This window comes from Corvus brachyrhynchos, unplaced genomic scaffold, assembly GCF_000691975.1.
Source record: "Corvus brachyrhynchos isolate BGI_N302 unplaced genomic scaffold, ASM69197v1 scaffold3, whole genome shotgun sequence".
Lineage (NCBI taxonomy): Eukaryota > Metazoa > Chordata > Aves > Passeriformes > Corvidae > Corvus > Corvus brachyrhynchos.
In genome coordinates, this window is record NW_008237619.1 from 3,372,705 (window position 1) to 3,397,769 (window position 25,065).

The 25,065-nt window shown below is 36.3% G+C and overlaps 2 protein-coding genes across 8 annotated transcripts in view; one reads left to right on the forward strand and one right to left on the reverse strand.

Annotated features, from left to right (window-relative positions):
• The window catches only part of HJURP (Holliday junction recognition protein), a 22,227-nt gene extending 4,640 nt beyond the window's left edge, over window positions 1-17,587 (forward strand). The window contains exons 1-14 of one of the 4 annotated variants that reach the window (XM_017731800.1): window positions 295-444; window positions 769-835; window positions 2,156-2,220; window positions 3,172-3,199; window positions 6,111-6,166; window positions 6,775-6,814; window positions 9,538-9,593; window positions 10,727-10,825; window positions 11,576-11,636; window positions 12,615-13,776; window positions 14,083-14,203; window positions 14,713-14,776; window positions 14,950-15,037; window positions 17,065-17,587. In XM_017731800.1, the coding sequence (XP_017587289.1) occupies window positions 310-444; window positions 769-835; window positions 2,156-2,220; window positions 3,172-3,199; window positions 6,111-6,166; window positions 6,775-6,814; window positions 9,538-9,593; window positions 10,727-10,825; window positions 11,576-11,636; window positions 12,615-13,776; window positions 14,083-14,203; window positions 14,713-14,776; window positions 14,950-15,037; window positions 17,065-17,110 (2,088 nt within the window). In that variant the 5' untranslated portion in view covers window positions 295-309 and the 3' untranslated portion in view covers window positions 17,111-17,587. Of the gene's footprint in view, window positions 1-294; window positions 445-768; window positions 836-2,155; window positions 2,221-3,171; window positions 3,200-6,110; window positions 6,167-6,774; window positions 6,815-9,537; window positions 9,594-10,726; window positions 10,826-11,575; window positions 11,637-12,614; window positions 14,204-14,712; window positions 14,777-14,949; window positions 15,038-17,064 lie in introns of those variants that run through there. The other 3 variants (XM_017731797.1, XM_017731798.1, XM_017731799.1) reach the window with 3 other exon arrangements.
• Window positions 17,374-25,065, reverse strand: part of LOC103613856 (T-cell receptor-associated transmembrane adapter 1) — a 15,138-nt gene continuing 7,446 nt past the window's right edge. For 3 of the 4 annotated variants that reach the window (XM_017731803.1, XM_008631700.2, XM_017731802.1), the window contains 3 exons: window positions 24,196-24,257; window positions 22,855-22,913; window positions 20,829-21,816 (listed from right to left, as the gene is read on the reverse strand). In XM_017731803.1, the coding sequence (XP_017587292.1) occupies window positions 21,556-21,816; window positions 22,855-22,913; window positions 24,196-24,257 (382 nt within the window). In that variant the 3' untranslated portion in view covers window positions 20,829-21,555. Of the gene's footprint in view, window positions 20,590-20,691; window positions 21,817-22,854; window positions 22,914-24,195; window positions 24,258-25,065 lie in introns of those variants that run through there. The other variant, XM_017731801.1, reaches the window with a different exon arrangement.

Consider the following 25,065-nt stretch of genomic DNA (forward strand, 5'->3'; position numbering starts at 1 on the left):
GGGGAAGCGGGGACTGAAGGCAGTGGTGCCGTCTGTGCTGAGCCGTGCACTCCTGTGCCTTGGCAGGAGGGAGCTAGCAAGAGCCAGCTCCCGGAATACAGCCACAAAACGCACTGCCGGTGTTGGATAAGCGACTTAATCACAAGTGCGCGCTGACTTGATAGTGTCCTTAACCCCGATCCGTTCGCGTTAGACGGGGGCCTTTCAATGAAAGTCCAGAAAGTGGGGACTCCCTCCGTGAATCCTCCTCTCCCGAGAGCCATTTTGTGTTGGGAGGTGTGGGAATGGTCCCCCTCCGTGCCCCGACGCATGCGTTTATCCCGGCACGCGGGCTTTCCTTTTCAGATGTTCGGGGCTGCCACCGGCCTAAGGCGGGCTCGAGAAGGTTTTTCTCGTCTAGTGCCACACTGGATATTTTTACATGTCATGAGTTGTTGGTCTTTGGTGAGGGCTGCTTTTAGTTACTACAGAGAAAGTTCGGGTGAAAGTGTAAGAGAGCTGCTTTTGAGAACTCTGGAGCGCTGTTTTGGCACTGGCTGGCTTACGCCTTGAGGTTGAATGGCTTGCACACATGCTTAAAACATACCGATTTCCTCTAGGAGTTAATATTTCCAGATTGATGACTTCTAGCTTTAGCCAATAAAACAACATACTGATAATTTCATGTTTTGGATAAAGCAAAATTGTCCTAAAAACAATACGTAAAATACACGTTAAAAACATTGTTTTGATCGTTTATTCTAGTATTTAATACTTTTTTTTATTTAGTATAATCATCCGTTTGAAGATGACTTACTTGTTTCCATGGATACCCTCACTTATGATACACCTGACGGTAAGAACTTCTTAAAGCTACAATATTGTATGTTTAGACTTAGTAAAGCATGCGTTGACAGCTATAGAACATTCAAATACAACAGATACTGTATTTTGTTCACTTAGGTATGACATTTCATATGTAGACTTCGGTACAATACCAAGAGTTTACTCCTGTGTGCAGTTTTAGTCTATTGCATGCTCCATTTTAGACAAGACAAGAATTATTAGCAAAGTTCAGGATAAAAATGCGTAATGTTTGGGTGACTTGTTAGAAGAATCAAAATGGAAAAGACTGAGAGGAAGCAAAGGAATGGAGATTTTAGGAGGAGGTGATATGCATGAATGGGTCATGTATTTTCATCTCCACTTAGTATTCTGAATACTGCTCTGACAAATTTCTGTTATGCCAAATATCAGGGCAGAGCAGGTAGACAGTCTCTAGCTTTTCACTGACTGTTCCCATGTGGTTAGCATAAATCTACACCATGTGGGCCCGTGACAATATTTATCCAGTCTTGCATTGAAATGGTTGATCCATTACCAAGCAGTAATGCTTATGGAAAGCTTATTGAAGAAAAAACCTATTGTTTTAAAATGTATTGCTCAGGGTTTTAGTGGGACTTGTGACTTAGTATCTTGGTGGCTTTTCTGGGAAATGAAATGTTCTGGCAGGTTTTATTATCACCTAAGTGAGGATTATGATACATAAATTGCCATATCAGTTCTTGTAATTTACACATACAGGGGAATTACCAGCTGTGCACCAAAGGTTTTTACAGACTGGCAGGCTTACATTTTATATACATTGTGCATTGGGAGAGGGAGGAAATATTCATACAGTACTGTAATAGACAGCTTTGGATTTATAAAGGTTTGGTTATGCTTTTGGTTTAGTAACTTCGATTCAATATGGAAAGAATATGGATCTCACACCTGTAGAGCCTTCATTATGGCTTTAAATAACCTCAGATACCATGTAGTCTGCATTCATTAAATAAAATCTAAAAACTAAAAGTATTTGCCTTTTTTCTCCTTTTGGTAGCACATGGGGCTGTAATGCTCTTTGGATTTTAGCTCAGTCTTGTTAGACTCAGCATGTGATTTTTTTTTTTTGCCCTGCCTAACTTCTCAATTAATTTGAGTTACCATATTCTCATGGTTTATTTTCCTCTAAATTTTTATTTCAGCAATTGTGGTGGAGACTGTTCAGATTTGATAATGCTTTGTTATTCTGTAATATATTCTTCCCTAAATATTTGTTTGTTAGAGTGATATTCAGTATAGATGGTGTTATAAGAAAACCTGTGTTAATAGTGTTACTTTTTGTTATTTCTAGGACCAAAACGATGGGGACAAGTGTCAAAGAAGGATGTTAAAAAATGGAAGAAGAAAATATTTAAGGTATTTGATAATACAGTCACACTATGCAGTTAAAATGTAGCAGTACTTCTTTATATATGTATAGATAAAAAGGATTATATTCTAATCTTGCTGTGCCATATAACATTTTCAGAGGTATTAATGAGGTCAGTATCTGCTTTAAAATAGGGTTTTAGGATTGTTTAAGATTTTCAAATGCAATGGACTAAAATAGATGACCATTAATCAGTGGTTAGCACTACTTGTAAACCAGGAGAAAGGTTTTTTATTTTTTTTTAATTGCTCTCTGTTGGGAATGTGTATTTCTGGAACTCATCAGAATGTTTTCAGTGAAGTTATTGCATTGAATCAATTTATCTTGGTTCAGGTAATCAGTTCTTCAGTTCCACAGGGCTTCCTGGTTTCATCTTTAGTTTCTTTTTTTCTCCCCTGTAAAACAATGCCAAAGTAATTAAAGAATCTTTGTAGTCTTAGCACTCCTTGTGTCAGGTAAAGCCATGGCCTGTATCGTATGCCTGGGCAGTTAACACAGAAGCTGTTCTGAACCCCACAGAATAAGGGGATGAGGAATGAAATTCAGTCTGAGGGAGCAAGAGTGGATTTAATGGAGACCAAAAAAGGCTGTATTTATGATTCCCTTTCCACTCCCGGTAATACCTTGTGCACAGTCTACTAAGCATTGCTTCCCATGTTTCCCAATTAAATCCATTACGGACTGAAAGAGCAATCCTTTGTCTTAGCCTCTTATGTGGGCCAGGGTATGTTCTTGTAGTGATTTTAGCATCAACAGTATGAGGAAGAAGTGAATGATGAGGTAAGTTTTGCTAGATACTTATGGCTTTTCTGGTCGGGCCTTGGGAAACCTGAGGAAATTGAATGGCCATGTAGCTGTGGGCTATACCAAAGTAAATAAAGGTAATGGTTAAAATAATTTTGCTATTCTAAGATTATTCTTTTTTTTTTTTATTGCAGCATAATAGACAAAGTCAAAGGAATAGAGGTAAAGTGTTTAAAAAAAATTCGGCTATAAATTACCTTGTCCAAAGAGTCTTAATGGAAGATATTTGCGTTCATGCTAAACCCTTTAGGATACTCACTGGGTTTTTGTGTGAGGAACCATCTAATAAATCAGCAATACTTATGTTCATAAGGATTCAAAAATATAATTTAAAATATTTAAGATTAATAAATACATTATAATTGATGGTGCTATCATAAGCTGATTAAAATAAGTTCCCCTTATCAATTCAACAAAGGGTTTTTTGTTGTTTTTGTCAGATAATCATGGAATCTTAAAAAAGTCCAACCCTGACTTCTGTGCATGGACTGGAGAAATATGAATGTTGTTAGCTTTTTAAAAATTACTAGATATGTAGGCATATTAAAAAATATGTACTAAAAGAATCTCATGAAGTTGCATAATGAGCTATCAAAATTTAGGAGATTTTTCAGTATACTCAGTGAATCAGGCTGCCTCCAGGAAAAAGTAGCATACAGTTACTTCCTCAGAAATCAAGTTCCAGGACAGAAATTGAAACTAGTCTGTACACCAAAGTGTAAACATGATACTACTCAGTGGGGTGTGTAACATCTGAACATTCTTCTGAACAGGAGCTGTATGTTCCAATAAAATATATATTTCTACTGGGATAAATGATGGGGGGGGGGAAATTTCCAGTGTAGTACTGTGAAGGCATGTTGGGCTCTATTCTCTCAAGGTTTTGAAGTGAGGGTTTTTTGGTGTTATTTTATGACATTCATCTGAGAAACTTTTATTTGGAACATCAGAGGACAAAACACTGCCTAGCACCTCTCTTCCTCTACAACACCAAAAAATTTGTCCGTACAGTGGTCAGGTACAGGGTTTGAATCAGCCTAAGAAATTTAAATGTAGGGCTGGGAAATGAGTTTCAGATGGTCCAGACCTTTACCTCTAATTTCTCTGTTCAGCTGATGGGGCCAAGTAGTACAAAAAATTTTGCTATAGTCTGTGGTAAAAGTTGGAAAGAAAGTAAGTTTTTTCGAAGATACGGTATTTGAGGTCTTTTAGGAGAAATATTTTGCTAATTCAATTCAAGATCTGAATGTCTTATAAGTTCTTAAAAAAAAAAAAAAAGGAGTTTACTTGGAGTTCTTTAATGCTATGAAGTCTTGATCTATTAATTCTGAATTTAGTGTACTGCCTTACAGATGACATAGAGGAGCAGAAAAATTGGTAATATGCATTTTTTCAGCTTCTAATATAGCTTGAGAGAACTTTTTAGTATTTAATTTTATTTTGTTACCCTAGGGAAGAAATATTAAATATTTAACTAAATATTAAAGTTGGGTGAACAACTTTTCTTATAAAAAAACAATCCTGCATAGATTTGTGTTTTTACATGTATATTTACGTATTCCATACCAAATAGAATCTCATAGATTTTATCCAGCTTAAACCATATCTTGCTCTGAGTTTTTTATTTGAAACACAAAGGCACGTGAGTAAACACTTGAACTGTCTGGTTGTGGCTGGTGGTTGGCCTTTAAAAAAAAAAAAAAAAAAAACCAAAAAAACAGCAAGAAACCCCCACAGCTAAAACCCTCAACCAAAAAAATTACTTCTGAGTATGGATTTATTAAAGGTGATGTACAAATTTTACTTATTCATTTACTCTTAAGTGGGCCTAAGTGTTTTCAATCAAGATACATAAAGTTTTGTGCTATTAAGTGTAAACATTAAACCAAATATCTATCAATGAACCCTTCCCCTTGAAATATAAGTAGTGGTGTTTTTTCCAACTCACAGTTCTGAATTTTGCTAGACTTGAGTTATACTATTTGAATAGAATGTCCAGCACCCTCATCGAGTTTTACTGATTAAAAGGGCAATCCTTTGAGTGGTGGCCGTTTTTTTTTATATGTGGCAGCTCTCAATAAGGGAGGACCTGGTATATTAAATTTCAACCTCCAAGAGAAGTGATATTTCTGTCATATTAGCCACTTAAAATGCTTTCTTTCCTTGAGAAATTTTTTTGAAACAAAACATCCTCTGTAGTGTTTCATAGACCTTGTTCAGTAAGGGATTTCAACTGGACACTACTGTGTTATTCTAATTTCCTGTGTTCCCAATCCAGATATGTTTGGAAAATGCACCATGCAGCTTCTAAAAAAATACATTCTAAAGGAAGTAGTATTACTGTAGTATTTTGCAAAATAATGACAATAGCCAGACCCTTCTAGTTATATAATATGCTTTATGAATTTTATATGAGAGAGTGGTTTTATAGCCCGCTGGTTGGAAAACTGTGCTTAGAATAATTATCAATGGTCTGTGTCTAAACTTGAGGGAAATATAGGGGATTTTTTTTCAAGATTTGTCCTGTACACATTATTGGTTTATACTTTATTTAAGTAAATAGTAAAAGAGGGTATACCCTTAGTTAACTCTCAGATGATACCAAGTAGGGTTGACCACTGAGAAAGATGTCTGACAAATTTGGGCTAAAACTTAAAAGTAAAATTTGTGTAATTTCATGCAAAGAAGTTCAAAGTAACAGACTTATTTGGGAATAATCAAATGCAGGAAGAGACAATTTTGAAAGCTGGTTGAGCCAGCCAAGGACATCACACTCCGCTGTAAAAATAGCGCGCACTGTGCTAGAAGATTTGCACAGGTGCCTTGAATGTAAAGCACACAAAACAGGTTTTCTGCACTGTTCAACAGTGATACAGCGTGTGCTGTAGTATTTTGGTTTGTATTTCATAGTAGTGTGACTGGGTGGAGTCAGTCAGAAAAAGAAACCAATTACTAAAGCCACTGATAGGACATAAATAGAGAGAAAAACAGAAGAATTTTTTTAAAAAAAGAACAACAGAAGCTAAAGATTATGAAAGTAATAGAACTTTTTTTTCCTCCTATTCATTCTAAGAAATATCAGAGCAACAGAGCAGTGATTTTGAAGATGAACACTCAACAGTACATCAGGTATGGGCACCACATTGCATCTGCTTTTATGGAGTGTTCCAGGACAGGCTGGATGAGGCTTTGTGCAATCTATTGGAAGGTCTCTTGGCCATCACAGAGGGGTTCGTACTAGATGATCTTTAGGATCCCTTCCAAGCCAAACCATTCTATGACAGCCTCTTTAGGAAAATGGATTTATCTAGTCATAAACTAAGAAATTAGTTATGAGCAGGTGGTCCTGTACCATGATATCCGTCATGGATTTCAGCTGAATTATTAAGTTTATTTGAAGGGGAGAGAGAGCAGTTGGATATAGGCTTTTAACCATCAATTGCCTTTTTAGTTAGGCAATATGTGGGTCTAACTTTTTATATTATTTGTAAAATCTGTGTATCTGTAATCAAAAATCTCTTATTTTGAGTCAAAAGCTTCTTTTGACTCAAAATAAATTTCTGTATAGATTTGTTAATAAAGATGGTGTGATTTGGACAGAATTTGTGGAATGCAACTGTGCTTATTTCACCACCACCCTCCCCCCAAAAAAACTGTAGTGAAAGCAGAAAATTCTACAGACTAATTAATATAGCTTAATCTACCATGTATTAAAATTCCTTGCATGTGTTTTTAAGGAATCTTCTGAGAACTCTGGTGTGGATATATCTGATGCAGGTGGGTCTTTTAATTTACTACTTGGCTACGCTTCTTTTAACTTGTTGAGAAAATTGCAAATAACTTTTCCATCATTTTCTAATATAGTAAAATTTGTTTCTATGCATATCCGGTATCCTTTCAGAAAGCAAAAGAATAGGAATAGCAAGAACCTGAGGTACTGGTAGTTCTGTGAAATCAATATTCATATTCCTCTTTGAAATTTCAGTCCTGATTCCCTGATACCTTGGAAAGTTGATGTGGAATATGTTCAACTATCCTTTCTTAAAGAAAGGAAGAGTGAAATAAAAACCTTGGCTAATATGTCAGTATTTTATTAATAGTTAAAATAGATGCATTAAATATTAGGGGAGCAGTAAACAGAGGTTTGCAGTCAGTTGCAACAATTCTTCAGTAGCGTTTGTAAAGGGTTTGGCATTAGTCTTGTGGCTGGTCTGCAAAGTTTTCTGGGGAGGTTTTGACCTTGTATTCCCAAATAATTATTTGATTATATTTCTTAGTGGCAGCAGTCTTTGACTGTTTTTTTTTTTTAAGTATTTAAAACTGGTACTACTTAACATTTTTAATTCTTGAGCAAATAAAAACTTACGCATCTTTTATAAATTAAACTATGTCTAGGTGGTAGCCAGCAGTAGCATTTGCAGTAAAATATGTTTAGCTCGGGTTTAGGTATACTGGTATTGTTAGGTTGTTTATCTCCATAGCTGCCTCTGAGGTAGACAATTAATTCTCTGTTGAGGGAAATGTTTCCTACTATCATTTGAGAGGATAACTTCAAATAACTGAATGATAAAATCATTTCTTCCAATTTAGAAAGCACTACTTTTTTCTCAACCCACTCAATGAAACAGGAAAAAATTTCAAAGGTATTTGTAGCTTGGCTTCTGTAAGTGTCCTTTGTCTTTTTGCACTTGTGGGATAAATGAATGAAGTGCTTCAGACGCTGGTATCTTCATAGCAGCATACAATAATATGATTATCCACTTCTCCTTCTCTTATGAATGGTCTACGAAGAGACTGGAGAGGATTTATAGAAACCTCTATGAGTCCCAGCTATCTCCAAATACTGCAAGATGTAGAAATTAGATTCTTAAGAGATATGGGATTGGATGCCTCACATAAAAAACTGAGTTCACCCTGCTGTTTGGGATTTGGGGTTTTTTGGCTTTTGGTTGTTTTGGTGGCTTTTTCCAGGGCTTTTTTTTGTTGGTTCAGTTTTGGTATTTTTTAATATATAAAAGGTTATCAATAGGGCATACTAACTTAAGAAAAAATTCTATCTTTAGCTGTTTTACTTTAGTTTTGGCAGGTGTTCTCCATTTTAGTATTCATACAGAATACTTTGCACTTCTTAGTGAAGGCAGTGTTTCTGTCAGGTATTATACACTATTTTTGTGCTGAAAGTATGCAATGCCTGTCTACAGCAGGTAAAAGTAAACTGGAACAGTTCTCACCTGGACCTCCAAGTGTTAGTCTGCCTGTAAGAGGGAAAGTTATTTGTCGCAGTGACCACTACTGACCACAGCCCAGGCTGGCTCCAGCGGTGTGCGGCAGCAGTGGGGAGCAGCCAGGGGCACAGAGCTTTGAAGCTGCTCTTCTGAAGCCTCTGCTCTACCCTGCATAGCACAGGCTCCAGGCACTGTAGCAGTCAGCAGCCCCCGATGAAGGGAGAGATAAAAAATAGTGAGGAGGCTTGCTACGGGAGGTAATCCAACTTTACTGGATGATATCCACAGACGACAAGCCCAGAGCAGCTGCAGCTCGCGGCAATACCTTGTAAAGGGAGGCACTACAATGGGGATGGCTTAATAGGGGACCTATAGGGATCTTTAGGGGAGGGCTATGGACAGGGATAGACATTCACATAGGCCAATAGCCTCGAGGGGTGGAGGGAAAGGGATCACATGCCCCAATGGAGCGTTGAGGTTTAGGGGATTTCCAGAGGGGATGCATCAGAAGGGGCAGGATCTCAGGGGATTGACAAGGACCATATAAGGATAAACAGGGTGGGCTTAGGTGATAGACACGGAACTTTCGGGAATAATGGGAGGTGTTTGGGTGATTGATGGGGAACCGACTAGAATAAGGGGAGGAGAAGAGCCATAGGGAACACCGGGGGAGCAGTTTGGATATGGGACAAACCAACTGGGAATGGAAGTGGGGAAGGTAGGGATGAACCATCAGGGTACAGAGAACATACGAAAATACAGTAAAAATATCACATTACCAGAGTTATTAGGGTTACCCTCTTTGTTCTCACAGGAAGTAGCATGGCAGAGTATATCTGAACAATTACTTGTATCTAGCAGGATACGATCACAGAAAAATGAATTTATTTGGAGAAAGGGATAAATAAGTTATAACTTAGGCAATAATAGTGTTTGGGTGCATCTCCAGTGAAATAGCTTTCTGTATTATAGGTCAAATGTTTGAGAGAGAAAGGTGGAAGTTTTCTTTTTTTCCTCTCTGTTCTGCCTTTGAGGTGCAAAGGTGTTACTGAATTTCCCTTTTGGCTTTTAAAAACGCTTTCAGATTCCCTGGACAAAGTATTTTGTTTGTTCCATTGGAATTGAAAAGGAAAGGTAATACAGCTCAAATTTATAGTGTAAAAAACTGTTTTCTAGAATGAAAACTGTAGTCAATAACTTACACAGCGTGTGTTTAAAAACATTTTGGTTTTGAATTCAACTATATTTTATTTAATATTTACCTTCAAATTGCAGGTGAAGAAAGTGATATAGTTTCAGTAAGAAGAAAATTTGAAGACATTCACCTCCAGGTAAAAATTTCCTGTGTCTAATATAATGTAGTGGTTTTGTGTTCAATAGAAACTATTAACTATTTAAATAGTTTATACGTGCCTGATGAGTTGATACAGTCAGCAGAAGACTTGGTATAGTCTGCATCTTAATGCACATTTTTAGCAAGTATAGCGAGTGAGGGGTTCAATAAATAATGTCACGAAGACCAATAGAAAGTGATGATATTGTCTTGGTAATACCAGTGGGCCAGAGAAAGCCATACAATGTACTGTGTCAACAGGCAACCCTGAGAAACGCTTTTATAGGTAAGGAAAAACAGTAACCAGACAGATCATAAAGTGAAAATACTTATGAAAAACATGGTCATTCACCTGAGAGTCTAGCATAAATAGATAACATGATTTAAAGCAAAAGGTAAATGTGAAATAATGGCTGCTATAACAAAAGCAGACTGGAATCTTCTGCTCTCGCTTCCCAGACCTGGACTATGTTTGTCAGGATTACCATGAGTATTTACACTGTTGAAGAAAAATATAACACACTTTGTGTGTGCAGCCATTTTAATCCTGTGTTCTGCTTGCTCAAATACCATTACCAAAAATGTGATTTGCTTTCCTTACTTGTTTAGCATAGTGCTGGTGTCCTCTCTCTGACAACAGCTAATACAATCTGCTTCAGAAAGTGACAGTTTAACTAATGAATTGCCATTTCTTACCAAATTCTCTTAGATTTTACACAGAGGGGCATTGCAGAGTAGACCTGTATGAGTTCTCATGGAGTGTTAAGAATACACATAAAGATTTGCAGCTGTAATTGCAGCTTTGTAACCATTTTCCTTTTTTTCTCTTTATTTGGGTGTTTGTTTTTTATCAGTGAATCTTCATGGCAATGTGTGGTTTTCCCTGAACAAACTAGTTAATTATTTCTCTTTATATATCTTCACATATAGCTTCTTCTTGGGATTTGTGGCTTTTTTTGGGGTTTTGGGGGATTCTTTTTTTTGCATAAAATGTATACATTAAAAATAAGTTTATGCTGGTTGCATATCCTCATCTGAAAAATACTAGTTTGCAATAAATCTGAATAATAAGTTTGGGGTTGTCTGTGCCAATAATTTCTATGTCTTTTAATAATTTTATTTTCCTCTAAGAATCTGGATGTAGATGATGGACAAGTCCAAAAGAAAGAGATAGTTCAAGTGGATCTGATAGTACAAGGTGATGAGAGAAACATTCCCAAATGGATAATGGTAACATATGTCTTCTATTTTAAGTTTTTAGCTAGTTAGAGTAAAACAAGAACTCTTCAACTGGGTAGCACGATGAATTCTAACACAACTTCTCTGTGGTTCTCCCATTGTTCTTCTGCTTCATGTCTGTAAAATATTATAGTATTTGGGGTTTTGTCAGCAATGGTATGTAAGAAACAGAGAAAATTATTTACAAATTTATTTTCACTTTTTTTTTTTTTTTACTTTTATACTTTGTTCTTTGAATCCTGATGTGCAAGTTGATCTTTGATATATAAGTTTTCCAAGAAGTCTAAATCTGAGCTTTGTAAAGAAAAAAAACAATTAGCTTTGTTTTGATTTGGGGGCTGAGGAAGATCAGAGGTGAAGTGTTATGGTACATGGTACAGCTTCTGTTTTCTGCTGGACCTGCCAGAGATGTCTAGATTATCCAGGTGTGTGTGTGTGTATATATCCATGTCTAAATTCTTATATTTGGAAAAGGAATTAATACATGATACATAATGTATAAGTTGAAAAAATGATTAATAGCTTTCCAAGATTAATCTAATAACTCCTAAAACTTCTTACTGAAGTCTTAGACTAGATGTTTTCCACTTTGTCTGAACTTGGCTGAGCCCTTAAAGACCATAACTATACATGACCTAGAATAGCAAGAGGAGGGGGAGTCACAAGTAAGGTTTTGATGTTATCTTTAATGTGCAAAAAGCTCAGAATATTAGGTTGTTTTTTTCTTTATTTGTTTTTCAGGTAACATCTCCAGGTTTGTTGAAAAGTCAGCATTTAACTTCACCACTGCAAGAACTGATTGGTACAATTAAGTCTTTTGTCTGTTGGTCAAATATATTAGTTAGAAAATGTGGTTTTATTAACATTTATTAGAAAAAATATTTAATTTTTTGTAAACACAAAGGCATTGTTTATCCACCTGAAAAGTTCAATAGGCTGGATTTTAAAGGGAAGTTAGACATGATTTTCTTATGGCAAAATGTATTTGAAAAACAGAAAATAAATAACTTGTGTACATAAATCCAGCTTTTCTGATGTAACCTCAGGAAAAAATATGCCTAGTTAGAAAATTTCAGCAGCATTTAGCTCACTGAAAGCAGTGGGTTTTAGTTCTACTTATTTTAAATTCAAGGAACGTAATACAGTGGCTTTGAGTCTGCTGGTAACTGGTAGTCAAAGTGTGGTACTTTACTAGCAAACTTTCTTCAGAAGCTTTCTGGACTTGATGCAAACCTAAGAGTTTTGGTGTAATTATTTTAACCTTAACAGCTACACAAAGCGTTATTTTCCTCATGGTTTATGAAAGCAAAAGCTGCACTCGCACTAGCTGAATACAAAGCTTTAAAGGAACACAGGAAAAAAGTAACCAAATGTTTTGGATAAGGCTGTTACTTCTGACCAGAAGTCAGAAGGGGCAAAGAAGTCTTCCTCTGCAATGAATATCTGTATATTATGCTACTTCAAATAGTGGGTTTTTTTCCAATATATTTAATTTCTGTCCTCTATAATCTGTGAATTCCATATGGTTATGGAAGTGTATTAATTTTTTCCCTAATTGATTGCATGTTAATCATCTATTTAGCCTGGCACTAAAGCTTAGTGAAATATGCTATTACAATAAGACTATCTGTATCACATGCAATTGTTTTTAAGTCATACAATGTATTACTGGAAGTGCCTTAATAGGTTTGGATTTTTTTCTGTCTTCTGTTTTTGTTTTTTGACTCAATTGTTGGGGTTTTTGGTTTGTTTTTTTTGTTTTTTTTTTTTTTTTTAATAGACGATCAAGCTGTTGTTCGCAGAAAGAAACTAAAGTTGTCAGGTGAATGTTCTTCATCCAAGTATCTACAGTTACAACATTCTGATGTTCCCATTTCATCAACTACAATAACCACACCCAGGCATCAACCTTGTTCAGAACTGAGCAAAACTTTGAGTGATAGTATCCATGGAGATTACCAATCTGCAGATGAGGAATGCTCCTGGAGCAATACAACTCTTGCAGACTTGTATCCAGGAATGGTAGAGGTATTTACAAGGCTCATGGCCAAGCGGTCTCAGAGAAAAGTGTTAAAATACATGTTTGGACACTTAAGGTCCAAGAGGCATTCTAGACGACCAAAGCTCAGTGTCACTGTGGACAATATCAGGAGGTTAGGAGCCTGTAAACTGAAGAAACCATTTCACAGCATATGTAGCTGCGGAAGTGAAGACGAGCAGAATCCAACTTTTGGAAATGAGAGCAGAGAACTTTGTTATGACAATTGCCTCATTAGTAATTCATCTGGTCTGGCACCTTATACTGATACAAATGCAATCAAAATGGACTACTGTGACTCAAGTCTGGAACAACATTTGGCATCTGGAAAGGGCCAAATAGTCTCCAAAGACAACACTGCTTTTCCTGATGTTATGGCTAGAATGGGAGAAACATTTCTAGTTGAAGATGAATTACCGACTACTGCCTCACCAAAGAATTTAGAATACACAGAAAGTGAAAAAATGGCTTGCAAACATTTCTCAGAATACAGTATTATAACATCACCTGCCAGTTCAGATTCAAGAGCACTTCATCTTGTAAAAGAGAGTAAGACTCAGAAAAGTGACGTTTCTTGTGTTGATACCTCAGAGTTGTGTTCATCTGCTTGCAGTTCCCATGGCAATAGTAACAATTCTGTACCTATCACAAACTATTCTCCTGCAAGATCATCAAATACTGTGCTCACATATCCTGAAAAAATAATTTCTGAAAGACAAACTACTTTCCAGCACAAACACTCATTTTCCTCACGGTTTATGAATCAGAGTCCTTCAAAGATGCCCCATAAATATGAAGATGCATTTGAGGAACTCTACTACAAAGTGTGTTCTGAAGAATTCCAAAAGTCTTTGACATTGACAAGACCTCTTTTAAACTCACAGGACCTTGAAGAGAAAGGAAGGTTAGTGAAGAGTCAGTTAAGTGATTTTGTGAGGTCCACTAAACAGTGTAATACAGAATTTGACAGGATCTATGAGCAGCTGGGTAGGGAGTCTGTTCCAAAATTTCCTGGGTTTCAGAGAGCTTCAAATTTAAGGAAATATGAAGAAATACAGATGCCTGAAACTGTAAATGCTCTTGTTAACTCTCCTGTTCGAACTTATTCTGCAATTTCCAGAATTAAAAGAGCAGGAAATTTTCAAAACTCTCTTCCTTGTTCACCAACAAAGCGGCTGAAACTTATACCAGAACATTATTTTTCTTCAAGGAAATGTCAAGATTTTTCCCACAGAAAAATGGTTAATCTTCAGACAGCTGGCATGGATTTTTTGAGCACATACAACTGCAGCAACCCCAGCTTTTTTGCAGATCACAGCTGTCATTGTCAGGTATTTAAGGACCTTGTGGAAAAAAATAGTACACTTTAGATATTTGGAGAAGGGCTTAAAAATGGACTAGAGCTGTTTGAACTAGTGATAGCATGCTTCTGGTGCTCTTTGGTCAGTAGGGAGGTTTTACAGCTCTGGGGGCTTGGGGATATTTATTTGATAAAATACAAGTTGTATCAGGTCTCCTGGATCATGTGAGGAGCTCTCTATATTTAATGACTTTGAAATGGTTCTAAATTAAAGATTTGATTTCATTTTAATAGACAATGTCACTGGTTAAAATGGTCTCAGTGACTCAGTTATGGTGTTGTCCTGAAATGATGACATTAATTTTATGGATGGGCAAGATGAAGCAAACAAATTAAGTTTTTCTGGGTTTCACTGGAATCATTAGACTTGTTGGTTTAAACAGACACTTATTTTCACATTCACAGTTAATTCTTCTGAGGCAAGCTGTGAAATAGCATGGTTTTTTTCATCAATGTTATATGTCAATGCTTTATCTTCAGGACTCTGGATTTCATGATTCTTCAGATAAAGGTTTTCTTGGTATTCCTGGCACTTCCCTGCAAGGTTAGTTTCAGACACTTCATTAATTTGCATGAGAATATTTTCTTAAAGAAATTTGTCCACTGAAGTATATCCAATGTTTAAAGAGGCTAATACTTTAACATTCTGTAATGTTCATGCTACTCAACATTATTCTTGTCCTTTTCATACTACTGTTTCTCATTTCTCATCACCAGAATCTGGGAGTGCAGGTGCACACTCTGGTTGGCCTGGGGCAATGGAGAATTGCAGCTCTCCCAGAAATGTGAGGAAGTGTCACAAAAGGTAATAATAGCTTCTTGAAAAAAGAGATTTCAAAATTAATTCCTACTCCTCTACGCCTGTATTAAAGATATGGAGGTGACATGTACTTGTAGAGTGAAAATGAGGATGGGAGAGCCCAAGCTAATCACACCTGCAGGCTCAAACACTTAGAGACAAGTGTCTGTGCTCAAAACTAGCCACATTCCTGAAAGGAGAGCTGCTGAGCAGAAGATAGTAAAATGACCTAGCTGAATAGCTACTGTAGTCCTGATTTGATGTTCATTATAGAGGCATTTATTCTTTTATATATGTTGTAGAATTGTTTGATTGTGGCTGTGTGTTTCAGCTGACAAGTCCTCTCAGATCTGCAGAGTGTGGAGAGTGCAGTATACTGTCATTTAAAAGGACTTTCAAAAGTTAGCCCCTGTGCAGCTGGGCATCATTACCTGCATTTTGGCTCTGTGTAAGCAAGCAGTGGCTCTGCTTGGAAGATATCAGAGATCCTCTCCTCCTGCTGTTATCACTACTGGCAGTGTATTTAAATGTCTTTTTTCTTAGGAAATACGTAACTTTTAAAGGATTATCAGGTTTCAGATCTCTTGGATTTTTAATTACAAACATTTAATATTCAACAGGATTTAAAAAGCATTAAAACCTCTCTAAACAAGTCCTAATTTTATTTACCAAAACATTTTTGACTCACTTTTTTGCCATAAAGTCAAGTTTGTCACCACAAGTTATGCTGGCTTCCCAAACTCGGTCAAGAAATACATCCAGTATGCTTGAGATTATCACACAGCTGATATAAACATTTTCTGACAGTGTTTGAATTAGAACTTCAAAGGAAGGCTGAAAGCATTTTTATACTACTTGTGTGGAGAATTTAACCAGAAAAGAGGCTTAATGATGTAAAGAAAAAAGTTTCAGTTTAAGCAAAGATGGAGTTGAAATTTAGAGGCTTGTATTACAAATACATACAATATTGATAAAGGTTATATTTGGATTATTTTTGATATAATTGGAGGATTGGAGACAAGCTGATGAGTATGCTAGGGCATTTCTTTGATGTTGAGTATGCCTACTTAGCTGAGCAAAGTTCTGCTCAGTTCTTGGATTACCTTTTGTTTTTCCTCAATATCCTGGCTCCCCATACGAAGTAGCCATTCCTATAAGATGAGTTACTGTTCTAAAGGAAAAGGTTTTTCTTTCTTTAATGCATATAAGTAGAGAAGTCAAGATTTCAGCGTTTTCTTCCAAGTCATCTGGAATAAGATCTATTTCTTTGTTCTTTAATTACACAGAGACATGTTTGCTGATTTGTAGCCAAAATGGACTGTCAGCTGGAAAGCTTCCTTAGGCCTGTGGTGTGATATTTTTAGCTTTCTTTGGTTCCCAGCAGTGAAGTTCTTCAACAGCTTCAGATCCCTCAGAATTTTTATGCCTAAGCCATGTGGCAAAATGCTGTATGTTGTTATGAATGGTTGTGAAAAGAAAAAGAATATTGTCTTTCTGTCTGAACCAGATTGCCTTTATCTAGAAGATGATTATGAAAGAGATTTCTGAAAAGGAAATGTTCATAACTAGTGAACTTTTCTTCAGCTCTGTGTGAATGCTGTCCTACAGCTTTACTGCTGTACTTAATTGTCAGATGTAAACCAAATTAGTTCAAAATATATGAGAGAAAATTCATGCAATTTCTTAAGTAATATGCAAGCAAATAATTGTGTTCTCACTTGTGTCTTTAACTTTTAGCTATTTGTGAATACATGCAAAGATTGCATCTCAAAGTTTGATAGATATACACAGATTGATGTAGTAGCACTACTGAGACACTAAAATGACATAGTATGAGAAGCTTCCTCTCCATCTGAAAGCACATAGGGAGGCAGACAGTGAGCCCTGCTGCTGTTCACAATCAAGATGTTGAGATATCTTGCTTTGACAATTTGTTTCAATTCCATTCTGTTCATTGGAGTTTCAGCAAATAATAGTATTTTTGTGTAATTTGCTTCATCATCTAAACAGGGGTTTTGGGCTTTTTTCCTTAGGGTATACAGAAAACTAAGCTACACTGATGGGAAAGACCAATGGTAGGAATCCCTTGGATGACTCCCTGGTTAAAGCTCACCAAGAAGCATTCATGGACTGCTACAGATAAAACAGTTTTACACGGGTTGGGTTTTATTCAGTGTTGTAGGAAATACACAACTAGTTCTGGTTTATACTTTCTTGTAATAGAAATGTTTGGGAAAGGGTTCGTCCCTTTTGACAGGGCACTTCTTACTCGATTTATGGCTAAGTTGGAGTTACATATTTGACAGTGTTTATAATAACAGAAGGTGATCTGTATTCTTTTGATTTGCTAATAAGCTTTGATTCCTAAGTATTAATAATAAGGAACAAGCTCATTTACCTAAATTGCTGTATTCATGCTTTCTGGATGTATCAATTCAGACCCAAATTCACTGTTGTATGCTGTGACTTATGTCTGCTATGCAATGTTAATGTTAAAATTTTCTAAGTAGATCACCAAAGTTGATTGTTCAATAAAATCTTGTACTTTTTAGTGGATTTGATAGTTATATTCTGTGTTTTGACAAAGTTCTACCTGACACAATATATATTCTAAATAAAAAACTGTTCTGAACAAATACCTACTTCCAACATTTTTATTTCACCTATGTGAATTCTCAGGAGGCGTTTGTGTACCTACATGAGCAAATCCAGGAGAATGAGGTGTGAGTGTCCCACAGGTTTTCACTGCTGTGGCCTTCCTTGGCAAGGAGATTGTGTTAGTGGTGAGCGTCAGATCAAGTACTTGCTGTTTTATCAGCATTGCCCCTTGTCAGCTTTCTGAGCTTCAGAAAAGGAAGAAATTGGTTTTCTTTGGCTTTACTTTATTTCTGGATGCACAGGAGGGTTTTATGTTATTTTAGCTCTTAAAATCAAAATCTTGTTGTCTTAAGTATTGCTCTTGAATAGGACAAGGCACCAGCTCCATTAAGGTTTTCTCTGCAATAAGAACTTCTGCACACACATTCCATTCTTCATAATTTGGGTATTATATTTCTTTCAATGACAGCAGCAAAAGATTGTCTTCTAGAAATGGTATTGGGGCTCATTTTTCTTCCTTTTTCAAACATGGATGCACTGTAGAGAATATGTTTTATGAAGTATTTTCCTCTTGGATTTGTTGAGGTAATTACTTCCCAATATTTCTTGATACACCAGTACTGAGAGATTGCATAATTCATTGTTTTCTGTTCCAAAGTAACTTAGAAGTCAACTGCAGTTGGGTTTTGGACCTGTTTTGAATCTACATATGACTTCTACGCAGCAACTTTAATGCAGCTCACACAGGAAGGTAAATTTGTTTATACAACATAGCAAAATTGTCTCCATGAAAATTACTTCAAAATAATTTCAAGCAGTCATTCTTGGAAAACCTTGAAGTGTTGGAAGATAAGATCATGCCTGTGCCATGTTTTGAGTGCTAGCAGTAGCAAAAAAGGGAGAGTTGATCTTCCTACACCATGTGAGTCAGCAGACTCTTAAAAGTATGGTATAAGCAAAAGTCTGTGTTGTTTTTCCTAACACCACTGTTAAGCCAGGTACATCTGCAGTGATTATCAAATGCTATAATTACTGCTGGAATATATGTGTCAGGTTACAAAGGTGTCATGTTGGTACCTGATCTCTCTTGTGTTTTGAGTTCCATCCTTCCCTTCCAAGCAGTTTTGCTTTTTCCACCATATTTCTTCTTGTTTACTCATTCTTTACTGTTCCATTGAAATGATACTTGAATGCTAAACTTACTGTTAATAAAAACAGCTTTACACTGCTTCTCTTTGCTATATTTTTTTTTAAGGAACACTGGAAAAATAGATGAGGTTACTGAGACAGTATAAACCTAGAACTTAGCACCTCCTCTTACATTGTAATTAGTTGAAACTTGGTTTATATGTAAAGAATTTAACTAGTATATGATCGTTTATGTAGGTCTTTCTCTAATGACTTGACAGTGGAACAATATTGAACAAGCTTTTTCATGTAAGGATTCAGTAGTCATTTGAAAACTACCCCAACACTCATTAAAAAAAAAAAAAATAGGTCATTCAGTTGCTTATTTAAGCAGATGGAGGGTAGAGAGCCAAAAGAATAAAGCTAAATTTGAATGTGGCATCATTAGAAATGCCTTGGAAATAGCTGATAAGCCATTAAAGATCATCCTGTCTGAGAGCCACAATCAATAAGTTATTGGAGGCAGTGATTAAATGTGGAAAGGAAGTGTGTATATATATAGAGGAGAATATTAACAAAAATGCCCTGCTCTTCGAACAAACTACGTTGCAAGGGAAAGCAGCTGATGAATATTAGCATAAGCACATAGCTGGACTAAACAATGAAGACCGAGAATAGAAAGGAAAATAATTGTACCTAAATCCCATGAAGTGAACTTACTGTTACATGTACACACAATGAGAGAAGTGCGTACTTCATTTCTGTTAATTACCAGATTGAAATGAGAAGTTGAATTTAGGCATCTCGTACAAGTTGACTCTTAAATTTTTAGAAGTAAGGCATAATCAACAGTGCAAATTCTGTGAGAAAATTAGGAAACTAACTTTTGTACAAAGTGTGCACAAGTTATTAAAAATACAGTATCCATTGGTACATGTATATGTTGGAAAATAATAATAAATAGACTCTTGAGCCTATGCTTATTTGGTTGAGAGATTAAGAAAGCTTTCTCTTTAATTGAGAGGTGTAAATATTGCATCTGATTGGTACCAGCTAAATTAAAATACTTTATGTAAGTATTTTGTGTATGCATTGTATTCAGTCTCAATATGTACATGAAAGAAAGAGTATATGGATAGGCATTTCATTACTTACTTAGTCCCTGCTACAGAACAAAGTACAATTCCTCCCAGTCTAATTAAATTAATGTTTCATGCACTTGTATCTTGATGTTTGGATATTTGATTTTGGATTTGTCTACCTTTTTTCCCCCCTTAGGGCCTTCCTCAGTGTCACGATTTAATACGGTTCTCCCTCAGAGTGGTTTTTGTAGCTTCTTCAGCAGTATTTATTTTTGCCAATCCAGTGGGAGCTGGGCTCAGACCTTGATACCACGACTTTTCATTCCATGTCTGCCTTGTTTCTGGGATGTAGCAGCCAAGAACCCTGACCTGAGTTCTGCACACAAAAGCAAGTGCCAGCACAGGATAATAAGCACTGGCAGGACTCAGCCCCTTTTGGTCCAGCATGGAAGTTATAAGAGCATTAAATATGAACAAAGCTAAACATTAACCAGGCTGTCAGACAACTATTTCTTTTATATTTTTTTTTTCATAAATTTGTCTCATCCCTTGATGTATTCATCCATTTCTGTTAGAAGAGATGTTGGCTCTCTGTACTATGGGGCTTTTGTTTCCAGGTCGATCTCTCTCAGGACCTGAAACAGCTGTAGGGTTCTGTGTCCTTCAGAGTTTCAAGCTCCTTGCCGCTGCTCTGTGGATTTTAAAGGCACCAATATCCTGGTTTTTTGAGAAGGCAGAAGTGTCTGACACCTAGAAGCAGGCATATTATGTCAACTTGCTTTATTGTTTCCTGCTGCAACTACATAATGACTCCCAGAATATAGAAATAAATACCCACTCTATAAAACTTACCATTTAAAGAATTTAGTCTTCAGATGCATGTGCCCACAGTAAATGAAGGGTCTGGGGAAATAAAAACCTCTTTTTGTTTTTGTAAAATAGTTAGTAAGGATGGCAATGGAAAACCCAATAGGAATGTAAGCATAACATAGAGTATTAGAAGGAAGAAATCCTCCCCAGAAGATTTATTGTTACAGATGGTTTGATAATATCTGTGTGGACTCCAGAATACAGCTGGATACAATATTCCACTAGCAGAGGAGTTGAGATTTGAGATGTATTCTAGTATTGCTAAAGGAAACTAAAGATATATGAAGATACTGCTAAGTCTTGTGAGATGTAAATCATGTGAAATTTAAATCAGGTCTTAAATTATTCTCCAGTCATTACCATAGACCAGTCACAGTGTGGAACAGCAGATCAGTTCTTAATTGGTAAAACAATTAATCACCAAGAGTGCAAGTACAAAACACAATCTCATTTCAAAAGTATTGAAGTTAATATAGAGTAGTTGTACTCTGCTAGAGCTCTACAGGCAAGGAGGGGGTCTTTTAGGACTGCTTGAAAGCTGATGATTGTTTAAAACAGGATCAATTTTTACTGGAATCCATACCATGCGAACACTGAGCTACCAGCTTCTGCAACTCTCAAATTATCTTCAGAAGGGCAGATCCATCTAAGTGGCAGCCTGGACCTATGTCTTGCTTAGTCTATAAATATGCTTGGAAGACAGTTTGGAACATTTCATACCTTTGTTTAGTATGTCAGTTTTCCAGGATATTATCTCTAATCATTCATTGTTCCTCCAGAATGAAAAAGCAAATCTCACTTTATGGTTACATACTTGGTTTGTTACGTATTTTGTTCATTACATATTCAGTTCTCTCCTTTTGTATTATGAATCAAGCCCATTAGTCTGATGGGATCATCATGAATGGCTTCTGCTTTTGCCATGTTTTCGGCAGCCAGCTGCTCACTGTTAAGGTAAATGCTAACTTTGGAAGCCACCCTGGGGTTAGATGATCTTTCTTCTTCATCTTCCTCTGATGAAGGATCTTTCTTTCTCCTTGGTTTTCTGCATTTTCCCTTGACACTGTGATCAAGTGAGGCATAACACATCTGATTGGTAGATTCCACCTAAAAGAAAATTCACTTTAACATCCAGTAGTTATCCTTGCTTTAAATGTATATCTAAGACTTCGAGTATGTCTACACTGTAATCATAATTCTGCCTATAGTTTGCCTAAGCTAGCTGTAAAACAACTCATTAAAAGTACAAATGATTAAACTGTGGGAGAATGGAAAACAGATCAATATAACCTAATGGTAAATGACTCATAGTGGCAATATGGAAAAATTCATCAAGGTATCATTGGAAAGATTCTCTGTGGGAAGGAGGGAAGCTTATGTAATCAGTCCAGGTTCTTTGGGATGCAAGACATTATTTGATCTGGTTTTCTTTTCACTTTTTTATTTTTTAGTTAGAATCCAGTTATTAACAACATTATTAACAGGCTTTGTCTGTGCAGAAAACCAAAGAGGGATGATTCTTGTCTGTATATACGATCTCATTTCCAGTGCAAAATGCATGCTTTTTGTGTCTTTCCCTTGGTTCTTAGTGCTTTTCAAGCCAAACCATCAATGACTATTGACATTGGAATGTCTAGATTAAAAAAGATATTCTTATACCTGCTGGAAATACCCTGAGAGAGAGGCTGAAAATCAATCCCTATGAAATATGTGGCAATCAACTTGGGAAATTGATGCTAGGAATGCTTCAATTACAGGAAAATTTCATTTGAAGCTTTCATGCTTTTAGGCATACAGGTATCTCAACAAAATACGAACCAATAGAAAACAAACTTTCACTGGTTAAAGCATATAGATTTTGCACAGGACAGGAGAGAGCCAGTCAAACTCATGAGTATCATGTGATGCAGCTTGTGTTTTCACTTGGTTGATAACTAAACCAAATAAAATTACTTTAGATAAGCTATGGCCATGGATGTGGATTTAGTTCCATGTGATCTGCATGCCTGTGGCTGAACTTTATCATGCCATATGCATGGTAATTTTTGTGAGAGTGTGAAGATTTTTATCATAGGATAAATAAAGGAACTCTGAGACAGACCATGTTACCCTAATTCAGAAATCCATAACTAAAATGAAAGATACCTGTAGCTGGTTAACTGGTCTTTGAGGCTGGGACTTCATCTGCTCGTAACAACATTCTTCTGTAATTTATCAAAGTAGAAAAATCTTTTTATTAAGACATTCTACTGAGTCTTAAAAGATCAGACCAACAGATCCTCTCTTTTAGAGAATGAACTCCCCCCAGTTTTATTTGGTAGGATGTTTGTTTTGAAATCACACACAGATCTCTCCTTCTAATTATAGAGAGGCAAGTAACTAAGAAATTCAAACACACACTGTGAAAAAATCATTTTCTGTTCATATGGACGGGAGGTTTCTCATTATTCACTAACCGGGCATTATTTTAGAGTGCAGGGAGGACTTCTTGCAAGTAAGAGGTAGCCACATATTGATCTATTTTTCAGCATAGGCAGCCTTTTCTTTGGCTGAGAAAGAGGTTGTGAGTTGCAGCAGCTGGGGATTAAATTCTCTTCCTGAGTCTACTTCAGTGTTCTGTAAATATGGTTCTAGTTATTTTCTCATTTTATATCTCATTTTAACCACCAGTAAAACAGGTTACTTCGTTACAGTTTTCAAAGTTTTACAATGTCAATGCATTTGAGTGTTGACTTGATTAAATTTATGCAAACTATGTGTGAAAAAGTACGGTTTGTTTGGGCTCTTTTTCCCCTTCAGTTAAAGTGCTTTAGTTTTGCTTAACCCCAATTAAAGCTTGCAGAAAAAGTTATATGCAGAAAAATGCTGCTTTAACTCTATAAAGACTTCAAAAGACAAACCCTCAGCACACCTATCTCTAGCTGCAGTTATATGATGCTACAGCCTTTAATGTGGTGTCTCTCTGCCAAGGATTGTTAACTTGAGCCCAGTAAAGCAAAGCAAAGCTGTCTGCCCACCATTCAGCTGCTGGGCTTCAGCACATTTGTCAGTATTGCTGGTGATCTGTGGATAGCCACAGCAGAGAACTGCTATGTGTTTGTTTCTGCCTGCTTCTGTGGGAGCACTGACCTTGGACCGTGAGTAATATGTGTTTTAGATTGCTTTAAGAGACATGGACCAAGCTGTTATTTCAGTTAGTGAGCTTCACATTTAGACAAGCTCTTTGTTTTGAGATACTTAGCTGAACAGGACCATATGGACTGTAAAAAATCAAATTCAGTATGAGGTCTGTTCTTATACATAGTAGTGCAGTATGAAGGTCTGCATTTCTATCCCAAGTATCTATTAATAATTTTAATTAATAGTTAAAATATGTAGATTCTCAGGTTTGCCATTTGAGAAACACAAAATATGTCAGTCAGCCAGTTTCTAATCATATATTTCTATAACCACTGAATAGACACATGTTCCTAAAATGAAGCTTACCTAAAATATCTTGGTTGAGATTGCCATAAACTGGATAATCTTCTGTGTCATAGCCATCATAGCTACAAGGGGAATGAAAAAATACTTTTAATTCACAGAATATGCTTTATTTAGCACCCCAATATTCTATTTTAGCAAATGTTTTATGCACATGTAGCAATATGCAGATTGTGTGTATATATCTATATATAGCAGATTGTTTGTGATCTTATAAACAAGATCAAAAATTTTGGAGGGGGCAGAAATGGCAATGTGGGTGTTTTCAGGAGAGATTTGTCACCTAGCCCAGGACTGAACTCTCCATTCCTGTAACTTCATTAAGCACAAAGCTAATCTCAAAACTATTAAGCTACAGTTTGATGTAGGTTAAGAAATGTTGATGATCACTGAAAGGAACCCAATTGATGTCCTCTGAGACCACTCTGCAATACAAACTAAAGCACTATATGTGTCTTTTGGAGTGATGTTCTTAAAAGGTCCCCTCTTGATTCAACTAAAATACTCATGACGATACAAACAGAGAAGACCAAAGAAGACAAGTTCAGCTTTGGATTTTTAATGTTATGTTGTGTTTCATTACCTGGTGTTACTTGAAAATGCTTCTAAGTGGGTTTGTAAAATGGGAATTTTTAGTGGGAAGCACTGTGTAACCTTTCTATTGCATCCCTATATTGCCTCTCGTCAAGGGGGTGAAGTCGTGCTCTAACACCACATTCCGTGGTATTTTTCATCTGAACAGGCACTAATAGACAAATAGAGACTTCCCAACTTCAAGAAAATTTGTAATTGAGAATTGGTTTTGGGTAACAGGTGCAGTCTTTTGTATTTTCATTTCAGTGGCCTTTTATATTTGGGTTGGGATGAGACTCT